At 34.6% G+C, this 20,023-nt stretch overlaps 1 protein-coding gene across 3 annotated transcripts in view; it reads left to right on the top strand.

Moving 5' to 3' along the window:
• Window positions 1–20,023, top strand: part of ACBD6 (acyl-CoA binding domain containing 6) — a 202,239-nt gene that overhangs the window by 97,073 nt on the left and 85,143 nt on the right. For all 3 annotated transcript variants that reach the window (XM_042924611.1, XM_042924612.1, XM_042924613.1), the window contains exon 6: window positions 7,018–7,107. In XM_042924611.1, the coding sequence (XP_042780545.1) occupies window positions 7,018–7,107 (90 nt within the window). The remainder of the gene's footprint in view (window positions 1–7,017; window positions 7,108–20,023) is intronic.

Consider the following 20,023-nt stretch of genomic DNA (forward strand, 5'->3'; position numbering starts at 1 on the left):
TACTACTTTATGAATTTGGATAGTCTGTAAGCAACTACAGCTTTAATGTGCTCCTAATTCATGGTTTTTCTTTTGGAGGAGAGATGTAAATCCTGTATCTAAAATAATTTAATAATTGCATTGTGTTGGTCCAGATGTGTTTGTGGTTAACAAAGAGAAAGAAAAGAAACCACAGGTGTTTACTTTGTGATTTTGTCCTGAATGGTTTTGAGGTTGGCATCTTTGCAAATTACTGCTTATGTTATTACTTGAATTAATAATCTCAAATTAGAGCATGTTTAAGAGAACTTTATAATTTGAAGTAAAGAGTTATTGCATTCCGACACCTGGTTGTGCTGGTCTTTGTTCTTTTAAGTATAGAACATTTTGAAAGCAAAAATTCCAAAGCCTGATTTATCTTTGCTTATTTACAAGTATGTTTAATCTTGCTCTTGTTTTGAGCTTCTTAATACTGCATAAAGATATTAATCATTAGGTGGTCTTAATGTAGATATTTTCAGCACTTCTACAGAAAGTCATTGTCAGGGAATTCATTCTAATTCAAGGTTAATTAGTGTACCATTAAAATAATGTGTTACAAAAATTAATTACATCACAGGTCAAAAAACGTATTAAAAAGCATAGTGTAAATGTCTGAGAGCACATCATCCTCTTAAAACATTGCTATACTCGTGCTACCGTTCTGGAAAATATATCTAAAGTGAAAATCACTACTGAGGTCCAGTCATAGGTGTTTCTCTTAAAGTAAATTTTTGGCACCACATATAGGAAATTTAAAATATATCTCCCATTAACAGTAAAATGTGTTGCTTGTCTGCTTTCCCATCGCAACAGCTAAAGATTTATATTTTAGCATTAGTCGATATAACCCTACTGGGTTAAACCTAAGGAGAAATCAGGAACTTGGTTAAGAAGTAGAAATTATCTGTACAGTTTGAGGTAAAAGTACTAGATTTATTAATACTATGTTTTCTTACTTCACTGTTAGGTATTTTGGTAGGTGTTCTGTGTAAGTATATCACACATCGTTTTGACTATGCAGTAATTCTTATTAATAGTTTAACTTCATAGCCATAAAATGTACACTTAAAATTAGGTTGTAGATGGAGACTTTGAAATTCTATCTGATTCTTTTAATGTAAAAGCTATGAAACAGTTAAATAGAACTATAGAATACTTTATACATTGGTATTTTTCCCGAGTCTTATTAGGATATCTGATTGTCCATATTAAGGGTTTTGGAATTCGTGCCTTAATAACAGCAGGTCACTACACATTAAGAGCTACAGAAATTTTAACATATGAGACTCTTTACTCAACAACACATTTTTTACTTAGTTTTTAGAACTGTCTTCATTAAACAAAATTCTTACTGGGCTCTGAACAAAATAGCTTACTATAACAAATTGTGAATAATTTGCCCACATTTAAAAATTTTCTTATTTCCTGCCTCTTTGGATTTTGTGTAAGCCTATAGGAAAACATATTCACAAGTAAATATAAACAAATTGAGTAAATGAAAGAAAAAAAGAAGGATAATTTGTAGGGAAGAAGTTGGCTTTGTTTTGTTTGTTTGTTTCAAGAATAGACCTGGTTTAATTAGTTGAACTACTAGGTGCTTGAACAGAGTCTGAAAGACAAAGAGTAAAAAGTGGGTTTAGAAAAGCTTTCTTGAAAGGTGGTTTTTACTTTTAAAACCATCTTTGTCCCAACTTACATCTTCTTAAATCTTTTCTAAAATGACATAGAGATTTCTACTTAATGTAGAAAAACATTCCATTCTTTAAAAATGACATCACTACCACCCTCAAAGAATAGTGTTAAACTATGCATCACTCATTTCTTCAGAAAAGCCCTTAGCTTCTAGGAGTTTTTTTTATTCTTTAGACCAAGTGAGCTTCTTTAATTAACTAAATCAAGATTTTCTGACCGTGAATAATAGAATTAACCTGTTGATAGTGACTGTGAGTCTTAGGTAGACAATGATTAAAACTAGTGTTTCATATTTAGGACTTGTTCTCCTAACAGTTTATCATCTATTCTGTTTTGCAAGTGCAACATCTGAAGATAGGCACTAGCAGACTGTGTTAGTGTTTTTTTAGATATTTCAGAGTGAAATTTGGGATATTAATGAGCAATGCTTAGTTTCAAACTGATTAAATTTTCTTGCATTTTAAGGAATATATTTGGGTAAATTTAGGTATACTGATTATGATTTCTACCTACATTTAAGTATTCATATTTTATCCACAAGGTTTCTTTCACCAGAAGAAGTAACTATAATAATTCAAGAAAACTATTCTTTACATGTGCAAACTACTTTAAAATTAATAAGGCATTATCTTATAGCTCATTCATTCAACAAATACTATTGGTGTTACTGTTTTAGTAGTATCCTTTTCTTCACTCCGTAGGTGAGGAAATGGATCAGGCTGAAGTAAGTCATTGGGCTAGTGCATAATGGATTCCAGAGTACAACTCAGGAGTTCCAATTAATTTAGAAAAGTCTACCTTCTTTCCATAGAACATTTTATATCAACCATGCTTAGGATAATCAACCTACAGTTTTACATATTACTTTGTCTTTCTTAAGACATTGTATCTTTTAGTACATACCTATCAATAATTACTTTAATGGCCTAAATGCTCCATTTGAAAGACACAGGGTGACAAGATGGATAAAAAAAAAGGCCCATCTGGTGCGCCTGGGTGGCTCAGTCCTTGAAGCATCTGACTTCAGCTCAGGTCATAATCTCACGGTTCATGAGTTCAAGCCCCATGTCGGGCTCTGTGCTGACAGCTCAAAACCTAGAGCCTGCTTCGGATTCTGTGTGTGTGTCTCTCTTTCTGCCCCTCCCCTGCTCGTGCTCTGTCTCTCTCTTTCTCAAAAATAAACAAACATTAAAAGAAATTAAAAAAAAAAACATCTATATGCTGCCTATAAGAAACTCACCTCTGATCTAAAGATACAGACTGAAAGTGAAAAGATGGGAAAACATTTACCATTCAAATGGAAGCAAAAAGCAAGCTGGGATAGCAATACTTCTATCAGACAAAATAGATTTTAAAACAAAGACTAATAGAACATAGAAGAGCATCATTACATAATGATAAAGGGATCAATCCAATAAGAAGATATAAGAATTGTAAATATCTATGCACCTAACATTGGAGCACCTAAATACATAAAGCAAATGCTAATGGACATGAAGAGAGAATTGATGGTAATACAGTAATAGTAGGAAATTTAACACCCCCCCTTACATCAATGGATAGTTTTAGGCAGAAAATCAATAAAGAAGCAGTATATTTGAATGACACAGTATACCAGATGGCTATAATAGATGTATATAGAACATTCCATCCAAAAACAATAGAATGTACATTCTTTTCAAGTGCACATGGGATATTCTTCAGAACAGATCCTGTGTTAAGCCACAAAACAAGTCTCAATTAACTTAAGAACATTGCAGTCACACCATGCGTTTTTCTCATCAACAATGGTATGAAACTAGACATCAGTTACAAGAAAAAAACTGGAAAAAACACAAACACGTGGAGTCTAAACAACATAGTACTAAACAGCCAAAGTGTCAACGAAGTCAAGAAAAAAAAAATACATGGAGACAAATGAAAATGAAAACACAAAGGTCCAAAATCTTTTGGATGCAGCAAAAGCAGTTCTGAGAAGGACATATATAGCAATAAAGGCCTGCCTCAAGAAACAAGAAAAAGCTCAAATAAACAATCTAACCATACACCTAAAAGAACTAGAAAAAGAAGAACAAAGCCTAAAGTGAATAGAAGAAAGGAAATAATAAAGAGCAGAGCAGAAAGAAATGACCTGATGACCTAAAGACTAAAAAAAGAAAAGAAAACGAGGAAAACACAATGAAACCAGGAGGAGGTTCTTTGAAAAGATAAATAAAATCGATAAACACTTATCCAGACTCCTTAAGAAAAATTAATAAATAAAAAGACCCAAATAAATAAAGTGAGAAATAAAAGAGAAGTGACAATTGACACTACAAAAATACAAATGATTTTAAGAGACTGCTATGAAAAATTATATGCCAACAAATTGGCCAACCTAGAGAAAGTGGATAAATTCCTATAGACATACACTCTTCCAAAATTAAATCAGGAAGAAATAGAAAATCTGAAACTCTAGTAAATTGGTGATCAAAAAACTATGAAAAAAATAAAGTGCAGGACCAGATAGATCCATAGGTGAATTCTATCAAACATTTAAAGAGTTAATTCTTACTGTCCTTAAACTATTCCAAAAAATAGAAGGGGAAGGAACACTTTAAAATACATTCTACGAGGCCAGTGCTATCCTGACACCAAAATTAGACAAAGATGCCACCAAAAAAGAAAACTATGGTTCAATCTTCATGATGAACACAGGTGCAAAAATCCTCAGCAAAATATTAGCAAACCACATTCATAATACATTAAAAGGATCATTCACCACGATCAAGTGGGATTTATTTTGGGGATGCAAGGATGGTTCAGGATTCATAAATTAATCAACATGATATACCACATCAACAAAATGAAGGATGAAATCATATCATCTTAATAGATGTAGAAAAAGCATTTGACAAAATTTAACATCTGTTCATGACAGAAACTCAGCAAAGTGGGTTTAGGGAGAAAATACCTCAACATAAGAAAAAGCATGTATGAAAAACTGACAGCTAACATGATACTCATGTGAAAAACAGAGTTTTCCTCTAAGATCAGGAACAAGACAAGGATATCCACTCTCACCACTTTATTCAACATAGTACTAGAAATCCTAGCCATGGTAATCAGACAAGAAAAAGAAATAAAAGGCATCCATATTGGTAAGGAAGAAGTTAAACTGTCACTATTTGCAGATGAGATGATACTATGCATAGAAAACCCTAAAGGTTCCACCATAAAAACCATTAGAACTGATAAATGAATTCAGTGAAGTTACAAGATATAAAATTAATCTCCAGAAATCAATAGCGTTTCTGTATACTAATAACAAAGTAACAGAGAAATTAAGAAATAATTTCATTTACAATTGCACCAAAAATAATAAAATACCTAGGAATAAACTTAACTAAGGAGATAAAAGACCTGTACTCTAAAAACTATAAAACATTAATGAAAGAAATTGAAGACAACACAAACAAATGGAAACCTATCTTCCGCTCATGGATTGGAAGAATCAATATTGTTAAAATGTTCATACAACCCAAAGCAATCTACAGATTCAGTGCAATCCCTATCAAAATACCAACAATATTATTCACAGAATGAGAACAAATAATCCTAAAATTTGGATGGAACCACACAAGAGCCCAAATAACCAAAGCAATTGTGAGAAAGAAAAAGCTGTAGGTATCATAATTTTAGATTTCAAGATATACTACATAGCTGTAGTATTCAAAACAGTATGGTAATGGTAGAAAATAGACACATAGATCAATGAAACAGCTCAAATATAAACCCATGCTCTTATGGACAATCTATGATAAAGACAAAAATATACAATAGGGCAAAGATAGTCTCTTCAGTAAATGGTGCTGAGAAAAGTAGACAGCTACATATGAAAGAATGAAATTATACCATTTTCTTACACCATTCACAAAATTAAGCTCAAAATTGATTGAAGACCTTAATGTAAGATCTGAAATCCTAAAAATCCTAGAAGAAAACACAGGCAGTAATTTCACTGACATCAACCATAGCAACATTTTTCTAGATAAGTCTCCTAAGACAAGGGAAACAAAAGCAAAGATAAACTATTGGGACTATAGCGAAATAAAAAGCTATGCATAGCAAAGCAAAACAAAAAGGCAACCTACTGAATGGGAAAAGATATTTCCAAGTGATATATCCAATGAGGGGTTAATATCCAAAATATATAAAGAACTCATATGCCTGAACACTAAAAAAAAATAAACAACCCAATTAAAAAGTGAGCAGAGGACCTGAATAAACATTTTCCCAAAGACATATAGATGGCCAATAGACACATGAAAAGATGGTCAACATTAGTAATCATCAGGGAAAATCAAATTAAAACTGCAATGAGATATCACCTTACACCTGACAGAGTGGCTAAAATAAAAAACAAGAAAATATAAGTGCTGTTGAGGATGTGGAGGGAAAGGAACCCTCCTGCGTTGTTGGTGGAATGTAAATTGATGCAGCTACTGTGAAAAACAGTATGGAGGCTCAGAAACTTAAAAATAGAAATACTATATTATCCAGTCATTTCTCTACTGGGTATTTACTCAAAGAAAATGAAAACACAACTTTGAAAAGATATATGCACCCCTATGTTTATTGCAGAATTATGTACAATAGCGAAGATATGGAAGCATCCTAAGTGTCCATTGATAGATGAATGAATACAGAAGGTGTGGTATATCTATACGTACACACACACACCCACACACACACACACAGGAATTATGCTCTTGTAAAAAAGGATGAGATCTTGCCATTTGGCAAGACAATATGGATGGACCTAGAGGGTATTATGCTAAGTGAAATAGATCAGACTAATAAAGACAGATATCATACGATTTCACTCATGTGGAATCCAAAAACGAATGAATAAACAAAAAGCAGACTCAGACCTATAAATATAGAGAACAAACTGATGGCTCTCAGAAGGAAGGGGGTGGGGTTATAGGAAAAATGGGTGAAGGGGAGTGGGAGATACAGACTTTTAGTTATGGAATCAGTAAATCACAGGAATTAAAGGCACAGCATAGGGAATATAGTCAGTGATCTTGTAATAACATTGCCTGGTGACAGATGGTAGCTATGCTTGTGGTGAGCATAGCATAACATATAGAGAAGTTGAATCACTATGGTGTACACCTGAAACTAATGTAACATTGTATGTAACATTACTCAAGTAAGATAAAATAAATAAAAATACAATTCTCAACCAAAAAAAAAGTATTTTACATGGCCTCATAACTGGATTAAGAAATTCATTTATCTCAATTTTTGTGTTTTTAGGGCAGAACTCTACTCCATTGGGCGTGTGATCGAGGACATAAAGAACTAGTCACAGTCTTGCTACAATATAGAGCTGATATTAACTGCCAGGTAAGAGTGATGATGAGGGAGTTTTTTAAAAAATTGAGGTAAAACCCCCACAACATAAAATTCACCATATTAACCACTTTAAAGTGTACAATTTATTAGCATTCATACACTTAACAGTGTTGTGTGACCGTCACTACTTTCTTGTTTCACATTTTCATCACCCCAAAAGGAAACCTTGTACTTATTAAACAGTCACTCCCTATTTCCCCCTCTTCACAGATCTTGCCAATAGCTAATCTTTCTGTTTCAATGGATTTGCCTATTCTGGATATCTCATGTAAATGGAATCATAAAATATGTAGCCTTTGTGTTTGGCTTCTTTCGCTTAGCATAATGTTTTCAAGGTTTATCCATGTAGCATGTGACAGTACTTCATTTTTTATGGCTAAATATTATACCATCATATGGATAATACCACATTTTGTTTATCTCTTCATCAGTTGATGAAGAGTTGGATCATTTCCATTTTTTTTGGCATGAACAATTGATATGAACAATTAATGCGTGTGTTTTTGTTTGAACGCTTGTTTTCAGTTCTTTTGATTCTGTACCTAAGAGTAGAATTTCAGAGTTGTATGGTAATTTGATGTTTTTAAGGAACCTCTACAAACTGTTCTCTACAGAAATTGCACCATTTTACATTCCCACCAGCAATGCATTGGGGTTCTAATTTCTCCACTGCTTTGCCAGTACTTGTTATGTTCTTTTTTTAACAGCCATCCTAGTGGAGTGAAGTGATATCTCATTGTGCTTGATTTTGATTTGCATTTCCTTAACAACTAATGATGTTGATATCTTTTCATATACTTGTTAACAATTTCTGTATTTCCTTTGGAGGAATGTCTGTTCAAACCTTTCACCATTTTCAAAATTGAGTTGCTTGTCTTTTTGTTAAGATGTAGGAGTGTTTTATATATTCTGGATAGTAGACCACTGTCAGATACATGATTTGCAGATACCTTCTCCTTTTCTGTGGGTTATCTGTTCACTTTTTGATAGTGTCACTTGGTGCACAGGTTTTGAATCTTGATTTCAGTTTTTTTTTTCTTTTTCTTTTTTTTCTATTCTTTCTTTTTGTTGGTTGTGCTTTTGGTATCATACTTAGGAAACCATTGCCAAGTATAAGGTCATTAAGATTTGTCCTCCTGTTTTCTTTCTTATTTGTTTTTATTGTTTTAAATGTGCATAACATAAAATTTACCATTTTAACCATTTTTAAGTGTGCAGTTCTGTGGCATTAAGTACATCCACATTGTCCAACCATCACTATCATCCATCTCCAGAATTTTCTTCTTCCTCAACTGAAACTCTGAATTCATAACTAACTCCCCATACCCCCAGCTCCTAGCAACTGCCATTCTACTTTCTACGTTCATGAATTTGACTATTTTAAGTACCTTATATAAGTGGAATTATATAATATTTGTCCTTTTGTGACTGACTTATTTCACTTAATATTTTCAAGGATCATCCATGTTGGTAGCATGTGTCAAAACTTCCTTTCTTTTTAAAACTAAATGTCGGGGCGCCTGGGTGGCTCAGTTGGTTAAGCGTCTGACTTCGGCTCAGGTCACAATCTCGCGGTCCGCGGGTTCCAGCCCCGCGTCGGGCTCTGGGCTGATGGCTCAGAGCCTGGAGCCTGCTTTCGATTCTGTGTTTCCCTCTCTCTCTGCCCCTCCCCCGTTCATGCTGTGTCTCTCTCTGTCTGAAAAATAAATAAACGTTAAAAAAAAAATTTTTTTTAAATAAAACTAAATGTCATTATACATATATACCACATTTTGCTTATCCAAATATTCATCTATAACATTGAGTTTCTTTATTCTTTTGACTATTGTGATTAATATGCTATGAACATAGGTAGCAAATTTGAGTCCTTACCTTTGTGTGTCTTGAGTATATACCCAGAATTGGAATTGCCGGGTCATGAGGTACTTCTTTATTGAATATTTTGAGGAATCACCATACTATTTTACACAGTGGCTGCACCATTATGTATCAGCCATGCATAAGTGTCCCAATTTCTTCACATCTTTACCAACACTTGTTATTTTTTGTATTTTTGATAATAGGCATCGTAATGAGTGAGAAATGGTATCTCATTGTGGTTTTGATATGCACTTCCCTAATGACTGGTGATGTTGAACATCTTTTCATGTGATTATTGACCATTTGTATATCACTTTGTTTATGTCCTTTGCCCATTTTTAAATTGAGTTGTTTGTGTTTTTATTGTTAAGCTGTAAGAATTCTTTATATATTCTGGATGTCAGTCCCTTGTCAGATAAATGATTTGCAAATACTTTCTCCCATTCTGTGAATTGTCTTCCACTCTATTGGTAGGGTCCTTTGATGGACAACAGTTTTAAATTTGATGAAGGCCACCTTTCTCTTTTATTGCCTGTGCTTTTGGTATCATATCCAAGAAATCATTGCCAAATTCAATGTTTTGAAGCTCTTTGCCTATGTTTTCTTTAAGAGTTTTATAATTTCAGCCCGTATGTTTAGGTCTTTGACCCATTTTGAGTTAGTTTTTGTATGTGGTATAAAATAGGGGTCCAGCTTCATTTTTTTGCATGTGGATAGTCCGTTTTCTCAGCACCATTTGTTGAAATGTCTTTTCCCCATTGAATAGTCTTGGAACCCTTGTCAAAAGTAATTTGATCATATCTGTAAGGTTTTGGGCTTTCTACTCTATTCTGTTGGTCTATATTTCTGTCTTTATGCCATTACCACACTTGTTTGATTTACTGTAGCTTTGTAGTAAAATTTGAAATCAGGAAGTGTGAGACCTCCAACTTTTTTTTTTTAAGTGTATTTTCTTTTTTTTTTTTAAGTGTATTTATTTTGAGAGAGGGTACACGTGCCCATGTGTGAGCAAGGAAGGGGCGGGAAGAGAGATAGAATCCCAAGCAGGCTCTGTGCTAACAGTGCGTAGCCTAATACCATGAACTGAACCATGAGACCGTGACCTGAGCCAAAATCAAGAGTTGGATGCTTAACTGACTGAGCCACCCAGGTACCCCTTGTTTTTCCTTTTCAAGACTGTTTGGCTATTCTGGGTTGCTTGATAGGATGATTTTTTTTTTCTGCAAGAAAATGTCATTGGGATTGTCATAAGGATTACATTGAATCTGTAGATCACTTTGGGGAGTATTGACATCTTAATGTTAAGTCTACCAATCTGTGAGATGTTTTTCCATCTATTGGTGTCTCGAATTTCTTTAGGCAACATTTTGTGGCTTTCAGTGTATATTTCTTTCACCTCCTTGGTAAAGTTTATTCCTAAATTTCTTTTTCTTTTTTGATGCTATTGTAAATGAAACTGTTTTCTAAATTTCCTTTTTGGATTGTTCATTGTTAGTGTTCAGAAACACAATTGATTTTTGCCTGTTTGTTTTGTATCCTATAATAATGCTGAATTCATTTATTAGTTCTTACAGATTTTTGTGGGATCGTTAGGGTTTTTTACATATAAGATCATGTTGTCTATGAATAGAGATCATTTTACTTCTTCTTTTACAGTTGACATTCCTTTTCTTTTTTTTTTTTTTTTTTAAGTAATCTCTACACCCAACATGAGCTCAAACTCACGACCCCAAAATCAGGAGTCTTGCGCTCTAATGACTGAGTCAGCCAGGCACCTCAGGATTCCTTTATTTTTCTTGCTTAGTTGATCTAACCAGGCCTTCTAGTACTGTGTCGATAGAAGTGGGTATCCTTGTTTTGTTTTAGGTGTTTGCTTTTTAATTTAGCGTGTTAGATATAAAATGCTTTTCTTTATGTAACATTTGTTGCCATATATATCCATTTTGGTCCAACTCCCTAGGCCTTATGCACTCATCCTGGCTCTTTTCATTAAATCTGAAATTTTTAGTTCTGACCACACTCTCCATTTCATCTAAATCTCTTATTTCACCTAGAAGATATCTTTAGTTTCTCTGCTAATCTACCTTCTCCCATTTCATCTTCTCCCATTCTCATGCTATTATCCTCAGCCTCATCTCCATTCCCTCTATTTCCACTGTTACAGCCACCTGGAAAAAGCCTAATTCTGATTAATCCAGTTACCTGCCTTTTGCACGTATACACCTAGTCTCTGGGCAAAGCTAGGAAGAAAAAAAAAAGTATACAACCCTGATATTATCATAAATCATGGTATGCATCTTTAATTTTGCCTGAAAAGTCTTATGGTCCTTTTCATTCTCAGATTACCTCTCATTTCATAGAGAATAGAAGAAATCTTTATCACCAACTCAGATCTTAGTCAGTAGATCCAAAAACATAGAACTCTTCTTAGCTATCCTTCAGACACTTCAAGTCACATCATCTTATGCTGAACCCTACTGTCTCTCAACAACTGCCGCTACCCCTCACCATAGTTGGCACCATCATCCAACCAGTTTTCTAGGAATCATCCTTGATTCTTCTCTCAATTTTCACACCCATTCAAGTCCTTTAGGTTCTACCTTCTAAGTATATCTCCAAACCTACCCACTGCTCTATTTCAACACTTCCTGTACACTAGTTCAGGCTTCTTAAATTATTTCAGCAGCTCTGAACTCCGTTTCTCCTTCTAATCTTGATATCCTTCAGTATATTTTCAACTTTTCGTCTGGATAGTCTTTCTAAAATGCTAATTTGCAGATGTTTTCTTGTTTACTTTTGTTTTTAAGTTAAAATCTAAATTTAATATACTCTGTAAAGCCCTTCATGATCTTACATCTCCACTGTTTCTCAGCATGCTGCTTGCTTATAACCCTCCCTGGTATGCCAAGCTCCACTTCTTTGAAGAACTTGATATACTGCTCATCTCCTGGTCTCTTTATATGCTGTTTTCTTTCTTCATTCTCCTTCCTAGGCCTCAGCTTACACATTACTTCCTCCAGGAAGCCTTCCTTCACTCTAACCAGTTAGAGATTCCCAATAGTTTATAGCTCCTTTTTTTAAAAAAAAATTTTTTTTAATGTTTATTTATTTTTGAGACAGAGACAGAGACAGCACAAGCCGGGGATGGGCAGAGAGATAGAGGGAAACACAGAATCTGAAGCAGGCTCCAGGCTCTGAGCTGTCAGCGCAGAGCCCAATGGGGGCTTCAACTTAGAAACAGTGAGATCATGACCTGAGCCAATGTCAGATTCTTTTTTTTTTTTTAATTTTTTAATGTTTATTTATTTACTTATTTTAATTTTTTTTAATGTTTATTTATTTTTGAGAGACAGAGAGAGACAGAGCATGAGCAGGGGAGGGGCAGAGAGAGAGGGAGACACAGAATCCAAAGCAGGCTCCAGACTCTGAGCTGTCAGCACAGAGCTTGACACAGGGCTCGAACTCACAGACCGTGAGATCATGACCTGAGCTGAAGTCAGACGCTCAACTGACTGAGCCACCCAGGCGCCCCAATGTTTATTTATTTTGAGGGAGAGAGAGTGTGCAAGCAGGGGAGGGGCAGAGAGACAGGGAAACACAGAATCCGAAGAAGGCTCCAGCAGCACAGAGCCTGATGCGGGGCTCGAACTCAACGACTGCGAGATCATGACCTGAGCTGAAGTCGAATGCTCAACCGACTGAGCCACCCAGGCGCCCTTATAACTCCCTGATCTTAAGCACATCAAAAAGTTATGACAGTGCAATCACTTTGTATTATAATTGGTTGATTACATGTCTGTATTCTCAACACTATCATATACAGGTACTACAATTTGGTTGTATCACTAGTGCCTCGAATAATATCTGACATACAGTAGATGCTTAGTAATTATTGAATAAAGTAATATTGGTTTATAAAGAAAATGTTGGAAAAATAGAACATGAGTACCAGGAAGGACCTGAGCACTTGCCAGAGCTTTTTGGGTATCCTTGTTTTTTTAGCAGAAGAAATACCTCTTTCCCCATTAGATATGTGTACATTGTTCTTGGACCGGTTCCCTAGCTTTGAGTTATAGGTCAGATCATAGCTTATGCCATAATCTTGCCTTGAAATATATATATTTCATTGATTTTTTTTCTTTTAGTTGGTAGTATGTATTAAAAAAAAAAAAATACCTGGGGCACCTGGGTGGCTCTGTTGGTTGAGCATCTGACTCTTGATTTGGACTCAGGTCTTGATCTCATGGTTCATGGGATTGAGCCCCGTGTCGGGCTCCATGCTGCCAGTGCAGATCCTGCTTGGGATTCTCTCTCTCTCCCTCTCTCTCTGCCCTTCCCCACTCACTCATGCTCTTTCTCTCTCTCTCTCTCTCTCTCTCTCTCGCTCGCTCTCAAAATAAATAAACTTTATTTTTAAGTAATACACTTTTTTTAAAAAAGTCAAAAAATGCAAAAGACTATTTTTTTTTTAATTTTATTTATTTTTGAGGTGAGAGAACACAGACGAGCAGCTATATATATATATATATATATATATATATATATATATATATATATAAAAGCATGTACAGCAGCAATGTGATACAAGCTACACACGCTATTCTATAACTTGCTTTCTTTATCTTGGAGATTGTTCTATATCAGTATATAGATAATGTTGCCTTATTCTTTTTTTTTTCTTTAAATGTTTATTGGGGTGCCTGGGTGGCTCAGTTGGTTAATAAACATTGGGCTTTGGCTCAGGTTACGATCTCGGAGTTCATGAGTTCAAGCCCCACATCGGGTGAGCTTGAGCCCCACATCTGGTGAGCTTGAGCCCTGCTTTGGGTGAGCCCTGCTTTGGATGAGCCCTGCTTCTCTCTCCCTGTCTCTGCCCCTTGCTCACTTGCACCCTCTCTCTCTCTCAAAATAAAATAAAATAAAATAAAATAAAATAAAATAAAATAAAATAAAAGTTTATTTATGTTGAGAGAGAGCATGAGTGGGGGAGAGGGAGAGAAAGAATCCCAGGCAGGCTCCATGCTGCCAGTATGGTGCCCAACGCAGGGCTCCAATGCACGAAACATGAGATCAAGAGTCATACACTTAACTGACTGAGCCACCCAGGCATCCCATGCCTTATTCCTTTTAATGGGTGCATAATATTCCTTTATAGAGATGTATCATAATTTAGCTGGTACCATATAAATGGGCCAATGAATTAATTAATGAAGTAATGAATTAATATCCTTTAACCAAGAACCACTTGTATTTCATTTTCTGTGAAACATCTGTTCATATTTTTTGCTCAGTTTCCCACTGGATTGATGTTTTCTTCTTAATTTATAGGAACTTTTTATGTGTTTAGGAAAATGAGCACTTTGTGATATAAATATTAAAAATATCCCCATGTTTCCTTCTCGTACCTTCATCATTTCATGGTTTCCTTGATTCATCTAGAATTAATGTGTCACATGTATGTAATACACATTTTATTTTTGTCCAGATGGTATCAACTTTATTTTTGTGTAGATGATTAACCTTGTTCAGTAATGTTTGTTGAATAATCTTTCCTCTACTGATTTGAAGTACCTTTTTTCTTTTTTCACATTCTCACTTCCTCTGTGTATTCCTGGGCTGTTTCCGATTCCATTGCTCTGTTTTTTGTTTACATACTTGTGTTATGATGTTTTAATGGTTATAGCTTCAAAATATGTTTTAATATCTGGTAGGATAAATTTCTTCACTACTTACTGAGAATTTTTCCCATGATTTTTACTTATTTTTCTTTATGAACATTTAAATCTTTTCATTTGATAATAAATTATATTCAATAAATAAATAAATCATCTTTTCATCTTTTGCTTCCCTTGTCCACTACCATTAAGTTAAGTAAGTTAAAAAACAAAAGCAATAAAGTATTGGTGTGCTCATGTCTTTTACTTGGTTTGTATTGTTAGGGGGTGTTTGGAAGGGAAATGTTCCCAAGTTAGGAATAGCCTGAGGTTTTCATCTGTTTGTCTTGTATTATGTTTGGTTAGTATAAGACAATTCAAAAACTGCTTTATGTGGCTTTATGGAATACTCTTTACAGAACACCAGCTTTAATGCAAAGTAAAAGTCCACATAGGTTTTTTGGATGAGTCAGTTAGGACTATGTGCGACCAATGTTTTCCTTGACGTCTTTGTATTCACGTGACTACTTTATATTGCCCCTAGCCTTGATTTTCCTCTGTTATTGACAATCCTGATTCCCACAATCTAGCTTCAGTTAAGGGAATGCTTTTGGCTTTGTTAGTTTGGATTACTTAGATGCTTCCAAGTCACAGGGCTTTTGGAGATTAGCTCTCAGAATAGCTTTCCCTTTGTGATTTCTTCTTTGGTTTCGTTATTGAAAATTCTTTTCAAATATAGACAATACAAACATAATAAATGGAAGGAAAGGTTCATCTCCCTCATGATTCAATCTTTCTTAAACAACATTATTATTGACTGGCCTATTGGTTGCCAAAAAGGAAAATCAATTTTATTAGAAGTATTTGCTTGGCCACAGATCTTGGTACTAACCCAGCAGAGACAGGCTGATGTTATCAACTATCTGAAGACTAATTTTTACCATTAGCCTGAAACGGAGTAGTAATTAGACATATGTCAAAGTCTACTCTGTGTTTTTCTGTCATTTTTACCCGTCAGTATATCTCATATATACTTTTATTGCACTGCAGTTTCTACATTCTGTGACTGATGGAATTGGAACTTTTAATTTTATTTTATCTTCAAAGAAAGATCCTTTATAGATTTCATTTGTTACCTGGCAGTATTATGGACACAGTTTTGTCTCTTCCACTGCTTGGTATTGATTTTTTAGTTCAACTCTGGAAGTTAGGTTCTTAACCACATTTGAGATTAGGATATGGGTTAAACACACACGCATATACCCCACAGACCTCTTGAATAATTTTGATCTTTCAAGCCCTGGAGAAAGATTAAACCTATTCCCAAAGCACACTGGAAGTATTTGAATGCTGAAGATTTATTACCAGGTTTTCTCAGATTTATTGTAAAGTAATATTAAGGAATTCAGTAGGTTGGGGGAGAAGTGGGAGCATCTGTGGTGTTAGGTGTTTACACTGTGTACTGGGTATTAATGCAGTTCAGGAGGAAAGCGTTTGTTTGAGTGCTATGTTGAAGACTTGGCGGTTTATAAATGACCTAAACTTAACGCTTTACATGATGGCATAGAGCACCATGCCCTCTCTGTGAATGCCTTGGTGACTGTGTGTTGTAAAAGATTTCAAAAGCATGAGATGTTAAATAAACTTATTGTGGTGATCATTTCACAGTATATACAAATATTGAATCATTATGTTGTATATCTGAGACTAATATAATGTTACATGTCAATTATATCTCAGTTTTAAAAAAGAATACTTGTGGAAGAAAAGAATAAATGAATGTATCTGAAAAAAAGGAATTCTGTATCTGTATATAGTTTTATGAAATAAATAGAAAATGCACTTTTTTTAAAAAAGCAGAGGAATAATTGCAAGTCTAGATTTCACCAGGGTGTTGTGGAGCTTAAAGTAGTGACAGTGGCCTCTGTACCTCAAGCTGTCCTGCGGCACCTGGGCAAGTGTACCCCTCTTCCCCAAGTCCACCAAGCATATTGCTTCCAGCAGAGACTTCCCCAGACTGTGGTTTATTATGTCACTGGCTTGATCAGAACTCTGATAATTGCACTACCCATAGGATAAATTCCAAACTCTCTGGAGTTGAATTCACGTTTCTCCAATATCTGAAAAAACACAAAAATAAATAAATTAATTAATTAATAGCCATGAGAAAATTATAAAGCAGTAAATAAAACTATAATCCTATTATATGTGTGTGTTGGGGGAGGGATAAGATATAAAACAGTTTTGTAGTGCATACTGTTTATCAAACATCTTATATGTATTATCTCTTTTAGTCATCACATCAGTCCTATAATGTAGGTATATTGTTATCTGCATTTTACTGGTGAAGAAACAGGAGGTTGGGAAGTCCTAGAAGTAATAAGTGACAAAGTTTAGATTTGAACATGTCATTCTGATTCCAAAGCTTAAGCTCTTACCCTCTCCACTGTAAAATTTGAGTACATTTTTATTCTCATCTTTATTTTCTCTACTTACATGTATATAACATATTTTAAAGATATTTGGTACAGGGGTGCCTGCCTGGCTCAGTGGTAGAGCATGTGACTCTTGATTTCAGAGTCATGAGTTTGAGCCCCATGTTAGGTGTAGAGAGTACTTTAAAAAAATGTTTTTTTAAGAAGGTATTTGGTACAATATTGTACATAGAGTAGTTTTTCTGCAGTATTTAAGAGAATGGAGATACTAAATACATTTAGTGAGATACATATAGTATTAAAATCTTAAGGACACAACTGAATACCACACCTGTACCCACACACACACACACACACACACACACACACACACACCTGTGCAACTACCACCTATATCAAAGTAGAACATTGCCAAAACCCCAGTAGGTTTGTTTCCTTAAGCAACTTCTGTCAGTATCAATCCTCCCACCCCCACTCTGAGGGAAATATTATTCTGACTTCAATTGCCATCAATTAGTTCTCCTTCTTGTGGAAATTCAAATATTTACAACATATTTTCTTTTGGATCAGTTTTATTATACTCAATATAACATTTGCAAGAGTCATTCATGTTGTTATATATATCATTTGTTCCTTTATTTTTATAGCTGTATAATGTTTTATTGTGTGCATGCATATACCATAATTTATCTGTTTTCCTCTTGATGGACATTTAGGTTTTTTTTCTTCAGTTTTAATGAATATTGGCTATTATGAAAAAAGTGGCTATAAACACTTCACGTGGGCATATACATATATCTTCACTTCTCTTGGATATATACTTAGGAGAAGAAATGCTGGAGCATATGGTAACTCTGTGTTTAACCTTTTGAGGACTGCTTATGGTTTTTCAAAGCGACTGCTCATTTTACATTCCCACTAGCAGTGTACGAGAGTTCCAGTTTTTTTACATCCTTGTCAACACTTGTTATTATGTCTTTTATTTTGATAGCCACTTTAGTGTATCTCATTGTGGGTTTGATTTTCATTGTCCTGATTGTTACTGATGTTGAGGATTTTTTCCTGTGCTTATTGGCCACTTCTGTATGTTCTTTGGGGGAAATGTCTATTCAGATCCTGTGCCCACTTTTTTTTTTAACTGGGTGAAAAAAAGCCATGGAAAGCTCAGTAAGTTTTTTTATAGGCAAAATCTGTTAAGGGAATGGACTCAAGGCCAGCCCTGTTGAGGCAGATCATCATTTGTGTCTCGTGTTGCCATCCTGTCCTCTCTCAAGGTATTTATCTGGGTGAAAGCAGCTTTGAAAGGACCAACAGTGGTGACTCAAAGGGAAAATATGTCAAAACAGAGTCTGAAGGGTGTGAGTGCAAGGGAGGAAGTTGGGGACTTTGCTTAGGTGATGATATTAGTAGTGGGATAAACGAGGTGACTGCCTGAATCGGACCTTTTATTTTGTTTGGCAGTTTTCTTTTAATCTCCCTAGCCATCATTAATTAAGAGGAACCCCCAAAGAAAAGGGACCAGGGTAGTTTTGTGGATTCACCTAATTCTGTAGGGGCTCTCTATACCTCAGCCAACTAGAACAGATTGATATTAACAGTGTCTTTCCCCATTTTAAAAATTTGGTTGTCTCTTTACTGTTGAGTTGTGAGACCTATTATGTATTCTGAATATAAGCCCTTATCATTTATATGATTTGCAAATATGTTCTTCCATTGAGGGGGCTGTCTTTTTACTGACCTAGTAGTATTCTTTGAAGCACAAAAAGTTTTAATTTTAATGAAGCCCAGTATATCTAGTTTTTATTTTGTTTGTGTTTTTGATGTCATTTCTAAGAAACTGTTGTTTAATCAGAGACCATAGTGATTGAGCCTTTTTCTTCTAAGAGTTTTATAATGTTATCTCTTACATTTAGGTTTTTGATTAATTTTGAATTGTGTACGATGTGAGGTAGAGGTCCAACCTTATTGTTTTATATGTGGATATCTAGTTGTTTCAGTCTTTCCGTTGAAAAGACTATTCCTCCTCCCCATTGAATTGTTGTAGGACCCTTATCAAAAATCAATTGACCATAAATTTGAGGGTTGATTTCTAGATTCTTCTTTCTTTTCCATCGATTGATATGTCTACCCTTATGACAGTACCACACTATCTCTCACTTCTTTTGTTAAATTTATTCCTTTCCTGAGATTTTCTGTTTTTGTCATTTATTGCAAGAATGCTTATAACTTCTCATTAAAATATTTTATGACAACTATTTTCAAATCTTTGTCAGATAATTCTAATATCTGAGTCACCTTGGTGTTTGGTGTGTGTGGATTGCCTTTGCGTATTCAAATTGTGATTTTCTTAGTTTTCTTTACTGTGGCTTTGTAGTATATTTTGAAACAGAAGTGGGAGATCTCCAACTTTGTTCTTTTTTTCAAGATTGTTACTGCTATTCTGGGTCCCTTGAATTTCCATATAAATTTTAGAATCAGCTTATTAATTTCTGCAAAACAAAATGCAGCTAAGATTTTTATAGGGATTGCATTAAATCTGTAGGTCAGTTTGGGGAGTAGTGACATCTTAAAATATTAAGTCTTGTTATCCATAAAATGTCTTTTCATTTATTTAGGGCTTGTTTAATTTCTTTCAGTGGTATTTTGTAGTTTTCAGTGTACAAGTCTTATATTTCTTTTGTTAAATTTATTCCTAAGCAAAGGAATAGAAGACGTAAAAAAGAACTAAACAAAAATTATAGAACCAAAGATATAATAACTGAAATAAAAATTCACTGGTCTCACCACCATAATGGAGGTGATAAAGAAAAGGATCAGTGAAGTTGAAGTCAGATAGGTAGAAAGTATCTAATTTGAAAAACTGAGAGAAGGTAGATGGGAAAGAAATCATCAGCAGGGCTTCCAGGACCTGTGTGACAATTACAGAAGATTTAGCTTTTTTTGTCATTTGAATTCCAA

The sequence above is a fragment of the Panthera leo genome, chromosome F3, assembly GCF_018350215.1.
Source record: "Panthera leo isolate Ple1 chromosome F3, P.leo_Ple1_pat1.1, whole genome shotgun sequence".
In the NCBI taxonomy this organism is placed as follows: Eukaryota; Metazoa; Chordata; class Mammalia; order Carnivora; family Felidae; genus Panthera; species Panthera leo.